This window comes from Camelina sativa, chromosome 3 (assembly GCF_000633955.1).
Source record: "Camelina sativa cultivar DH55 chromosome 3, Cs, whole genome shotgun sequence".
Classification (NCBI taxonomy): Eukaryota; Viridiplantae; Streptophyta; class Magnoliopsida; order Brassicales; family Brassicaceae; genus Camelina; species Camelina sativa.
In genome coordinates this window covers 10,430,265-10,435,678 of record NC_025687.1, presented here as the reverse complement: position 1 = coordinate 10,435,678, position 5,414 = coordinate 10,430,265, and the positions used below count along the sequence as shown (strand labels likewise).

Sequence of the window (5,414 nt, the reverse complement as noted above, 5' to 3'; positions counted from 1 at the left end):
TTTTTTTTTTTTTGTAACTGAAGTTTAAGTTTGGAGTATATTTTACTTCTTTTTTTTTTTGGTTACCTTCACGGCTTTAATATTACACTTCAATGTTTCGGTATTACCTCATATAATCTGCAAAAAGAAAATGTAACGATCTCAAACATTTTTTTTAACAAAGAAAAACAACGATCTAATAAACAATTTCATACGTAATTGATTTGATTACTTATTTCACAAAATTGTTTGTTCTTAAGAAAGACTTACAAATAATACCTTTACGTTTTATTGTACATATGTTAGCTAGATCTATATAAAAACGAAGAAATAAGAGCATTCTCCATTTTGTTTTTAGCTCATATATTTGTCTATAGATAATGTATTCGTTTTCACATTTGCTAATCTGATTTTCCCATTCCCAATGGTTAAACTCGCTAGGATTATGAGATAACTTGATCAAAATGTACATGTACATAGTTTGGTAAGCTTATTGGTCAAAACTAAAAAGTCTGAGACGCCTTCTTCTCCAAAGTAGGATAAGTTTGGGAATTTTTCTAAGAGGTACACTCTTTTAAGTTTTTAGATGTAATATCAAAAAACGTGTCTAATGAAGTTTGGAGGAGCTTCTAAATTATTTGTTAAGGTTCCTCCTAAGTAGTATGAAAATTTTATAAACACATGATTTTTCCTTTAGACATATACTTTAAAAATAAACCATAAAATGTAAGAGATTGGACAAACAAAAAATAGACCAAAGTGAGAGTACCTTAGTTTTATCGTCATATGCGAATACAAAAGCTTCAAGACTTGTAAAGCTAAAGTTTGTGTCTAGGATGAACTAAAGTGGCAATGTCTTTTTGATGAGTCTAACAAATTAAGCAGCACAAAATGTTACAGTCTCATGAATTGTATCTTGATTTATACAAGTAGTGCCTTATCAATAAGATAACCAAATGATGAAATAATGTAGAATTAAACCGGAATGGACTAAACCGGAAATTGAAAGAGCAAACGTGGGCCTTATCTTCTTCTTCTATCATCTTCTTGAGCAAACACAACACTCTCTCCTCTCGCAGCACGATTTTGATTCCCAGGCTTCTGAGATTAATCAATCTCATCGGAAGACAAAAAGGTTCAGTGACCCTTATGTTCGAATCGAACATGCTTCTCCATACACTATCTTCTTCGTCTCCTCCAATCCACCGTCTCTATCTTCACCATTCTCAGATTATCCCTTCTTCTGGATCACCCAAGAAGGTTTCTCTTCAGGTAAACACTCCACGTTGCTCTCTTCCCCATCATCATCAGCCATAGTTGCTAGACTCAGTTTTATTCGAGGGCTTCCTCTGTTTTTGTTTTCCCCATTTGAGGATCTTTGATTTGTAATTGTTCTTTAAGACTCTTTAAAAACCAATGGAAACAGTACTATGTGTTTAGTGGAATCTAAACAAGAATGGATTCAAAAAGTTACCCTTTAGTTAGCTTCACATAGTTCTATCTGTTGTGGTGGGATGATGAGAACTTGCTAATCTTCCTCCATGTTTTTGAACTTGTGGATGAAGGCAGATACATGGAAGGACTTTGGCCATTCGATCTTTTCATGGTACTTCACTTCTCTCTTCTTCTCTCCCTGCTTTAAGTTCCATACTTTTCTTTACATTTACTCTGTAGCAAAACATAGGTGTGTTTTTTGTGAGGGAGTTTTGCAAAAGTTGAGGACGTTTATCTCTTAAATCCATTGGCATCTGAAACTATATTCCAAATTTTGGTTTTTGATATGTATACCATTAAATTCTAGTTGTGATTCAACCAGATTTGATGGATTCAGATGTCTTTTGTATTCTCTCACCTTATGTGGATCTTTACTTTCTAAATGGTGTCTGCAGAAATTTCTGCTAGAGGCTTACCAGCTTTGAACAAAGCTTCCTTGAAGAAGCTACCAATCAAAGGATCCACCTTTCTGCTGGGGCAGAGCATGTTGATGATTTCTGCTCATCCACAGTTGGCAGCAGCAGCAGAAATCATAAAGCCTGAACCGATTTATGAAGTTGGGGAGTTATTTGAACTTAGTATTCAGCTGTCTTACTTGCTGTTACTATTGGGTTTGCTTGGAGTTGGTACTTTCTATGTGATTCGTCAAGTACTTGTGCGTAGAGAACTTGACCTCTCTGCTAAAGAATTGCAGGTATTTTGCATTCACAACTATATACCAGAAAATGTGATCCAAGTAGTAACCTTTGTGGTAGTAAAACAGTAGGATAAGTAACTGAGATGAAAGAGTCCAGAGAGCGAAAAATAGAATTTAAGAAATAATATTGATGTCTCTCATCTGTCTCTATGCGTGCCCTACTTGTTTGTTAAATTGATCAAATCTGAATGCTATTGTTCTTATAATCTGAAGGAGCAAGTTAGGAGTGGTGATGCAAGTGCAACAGAGCTCTTCGAGCTCGGTGCCGTGATGCTGAGAAGGAAATTTTATCCTGCAGCCAACAAGTTTTTGCAACAAGCCATCCAGAAATGGGACGGTGATGATCAAGATCTTGCCCAGGTAATGTAGTTCTTAAAACACACATATCATATCTATCAAGTAAGAAAGTCAATTGACACTATACATACAATTCTCGAGACAGGTCTATAACGCTCTTGGAGTGAGTTATGTCCGAGAGGATAAACTCGACAAAGGAATCGCTCAGTTTGAAATGGCGGTGAAGCTGCAGCCAGGTTATGTAACGGCTTGGAACAATCTTGGGGATGCTTATGAGAAGAAAAAGGAGTTGCCTTTGGCGTTGAAAGCGTTCGAAGAGGTTTTGCTGTTTGATCCGAACAACAAGGTGGCTCGGCCTCGGCGAGATGGGTTAAAAGATCGTGTGAAGCTCTATAAAGGCGTTGTGGCTGTTAAGTCTAAGAAACGGTGACGGCTAAAGCAAGAAGCAAACTCGAACCAAGAGCCGTTGGTCTCTCTCCCTCTTCTCTTTTTTTTGGTTTGGTGATATGTAACTGTAAGGAGATTTTATGTTAATATGATAATGAAACTTTGTTGTTTCGTTTTGTGTTAATGGAAATAGAGCCTAAATTATTTGATCGAGTATATTAATATGAAATCTAAAACTTGGTAACCAATAAAATCACTCATTTTATTATTCAGAATCGATACAAACTTTTTAGTTGAATACTATAAAGAGTATACTGTAAACATAACGGAAATAAAGCTCTCACTTCACACATGCAATAACAATAGAAGTAACATATGAACACATATTATTTAGAGTTTTGAAGTCTTAAGGACATTTGAGTTTATTCCCATGGGTACGTAGATTGGCGTAGCAAGGACATGCCGCTGTGTTTCCGGAGGTTCCCGGGGGCACACACTGACACTTGGCGCAGCAACTTCCACAAGCTCTGTAACACACTTTCTTCCTCGATGTCTCTCTGCATCTCCTTGCGCATGCATACCCACAATCTGCAATATTGGATCATCAAATGATCAAAACTTGTGGATCATTTTTGAAAAAAACTGAAAACAGAGGGATGGAAGTGTTAAAAGAGCAGACTAACTGAAGCGTGGACGATGGTGTGTTCTCTTAAACGCTGCCGTCTGGTTCTCGTCGTTCGTCTGAATCTATTAGCAACAAAATGAAGCCAAAATTTTACTAAGTTTAAACTCTCTGAAAAGTCTGTTTGATATGGTTTATTACCTGAGAAGCAGAGGATGTTTCAGCAGCGTTGCTTGATGATGAAGATAATTCTGCAAGTGCCTGTGAAGAAGACCACAGAGATTTTTATTTCATTTTTTTGTTTGGTTTGTTCGAAACAGAGAGAAGCTAATCTTGAAAATGGTTTGTAACAGTTTACCTGAGAAAGCAGAAGATAAGAGATTATCATCACAAAAGCCACCACATTCATCTTCTTCATCTTTCTTGGTCAGTGTTTTATAAGAAGTTTTGAAGTAGTGTTTGAATATAGGAGGAGCTGTGAATGATTCTTTATATAGATACATTTCAGATATTTTTTTCCTCTCTTTTTGTTTTTGTTTTTTGTTCCATGTTGGATAGAGATCACATGCATGGACTTTCCATCGCTGGACAAAACATAATTCACAGGTTTTTGTTTGAATAAATCACAGATTATAGATTGTGTTTTGCTGTAAAGTGTTGGGAGTTTGAAGCAAACAGTTTTTGATTGGTGCCTCTTTTTTGGAGGACTAATTAGTATGCATGGAAGGGGAAGAAAATTCAAACCTAGTTCAGTGAATTATAAATCAATTTGTTAAGTAAAAATGAGCTAAGTTTTACATTTAAAGATATGAGATGGATGTTATTATAATGTATTTTCAATACGTAATTAATTTGTGTGACTGATCACTGATTTGATGACACACGTGTGGGTGTGGAGGAGACAAAGGTGCTTCAATCTGTAATCTGTGTGAAGAAAGTTAATGTCTTAATGATTTGTTTGTCATAGAGTGGTTACAGCTGTCTCTTAGTCCATCAGACAGAGAGATAGCTGAAGGAAACGCAGACGCCGTACGTGTGTGGAATTTACATACAAATCGCAATGTTATTGTTATTTTTCTGTTTTTTACTTATACAAACGTCATTCAACATGTGTGTGGCGTCACGCACATGAAACGTCAAACGGATATATAACAGGATCGAATGAACTACTTAGATGATTTCTTTGGGTTTGTGTTGGTGTTTTAAACATAAAGATTTTAGATTTTGTAGTATGAAAACAGAAACGCAAATGTAAATCTCGTTTTTGTTTTCTTCCTAACAATTTGCTAGGTTAGGTTTGTCTTGTCTTGTCTGTCTACGGGGGAAAAATAGTTTTCATATTTACTAGTTAAGGAGAAAAGCTAAAGTTTCATGCAGAAAATAAAACTAAAGACAAGTCAAAGTACTGCAAATTGCTATGGAGACATTAATTGTGAGGGAGAAAGGAAAACGACACGAGAGGAGACATCAAATTAATGATGGTTGTTGATTAAAAAGGGCTTATAAAGTTGTTGTAACTTGTATGTAACCAATGACAAATATGTATTATTTTCCTCAAAATGGGTCAGATCCAATAAGTGGTATTCTTCATGGATCCAATAAGTGGTATTCTTCATGAAGCCCATCTAGATTTGATAAATTTTATTATTTTATAATCAGAAAATGACATTTTACAGAATATCACTTTAAATCTCGAGAGAATTTCACTACCATTATAAACTTTTAAAATGTTTTTATTAATATTTTGAACCTTTAAAATAATTTTATTAACACTTTAAACCTTAAAACTAACTTTTGTTTTTGTAACGCCAAAAAAATAACAGAATAATAATCTCCCTCAACGCGAAATAGTTAAACTATGTTTGTTTAATTTAAATTTTAATTAGTTTTAGTTTTTTATAAATAAATAAAAAGATAAAAAATAAATTTGTGTTCATC

The 5,414-nt window shown here is 34.8% G+C and overlaps 2 protein-coding genes across 4 annotated transcripts; one reads left to right on the top strand and one right to left on the bottom strand.

The window, feature by feature from the left end:
• LOC104776393 (uncharacterized protein ycf37) lies at window positions 982–3,065 on the top strand. 2 transcript variants are annotated; one of them, XM_010500451.2, is made up of 5 exons: window positions 982–1,251; window positions 1,549–1,585; window positions 1,869–2,167; window positions 2,384–2,530; window positions 2,613–3,065. In XM_010500451.2, the coding sequence occupies exons 1-5, from the start codon at window positions 1,129–1,131 to the stop codon at window positions 2,895–2,897; spliced, it is 891 nt and encodes a 296-aa protein (XP_010498753.1). In that variant the 5' UTR covers window positions 982–1,128; the 3' UTR covers window positions 2,898–3,065. The 2 variants fall into 2 exon arrangements, with proteins under 2 accessions (XP_010498753.1, XP_010498754.1); XM_010500452.2 differs by having other exon boundaries at window positions 1,145–1,251; window positions 1,545–1,585.
• Window positions 3,096–3,954, bottom strand: LOC104776392 (gibberellin-regulated protein 9-like). 2 transcript variants are annotated; one of them, XM_010500448.2, is made up of 4 exons: window positions 3,835–3,954; window positions 3,678–3,737; window positions 3,538–3,595; window positions 3,096–3,442 (listed from the first exon to the last, which is right to left on the bottom strand). In XM_010500448.2, exons 1-4 carry the CDS (start codon window positions 3,892–3,894, stop codon window positions 3,261–3,263), a joined length of 360 nt encoding a protein of 119 aa, XP_010498750.1. In that variant the 5' UTR covers window positions 3,895–3,954; the 3' UTR covers window positions 3,096–3,260. The 2 variants fall into 2 exon arrangements, with proteins under 2 accessions (XP_010498750.1, XP_010498749.1); XM_010500447.2 differs by having other exon boundaries at window positions 3,538–3,601; window positions 3,835–3,948.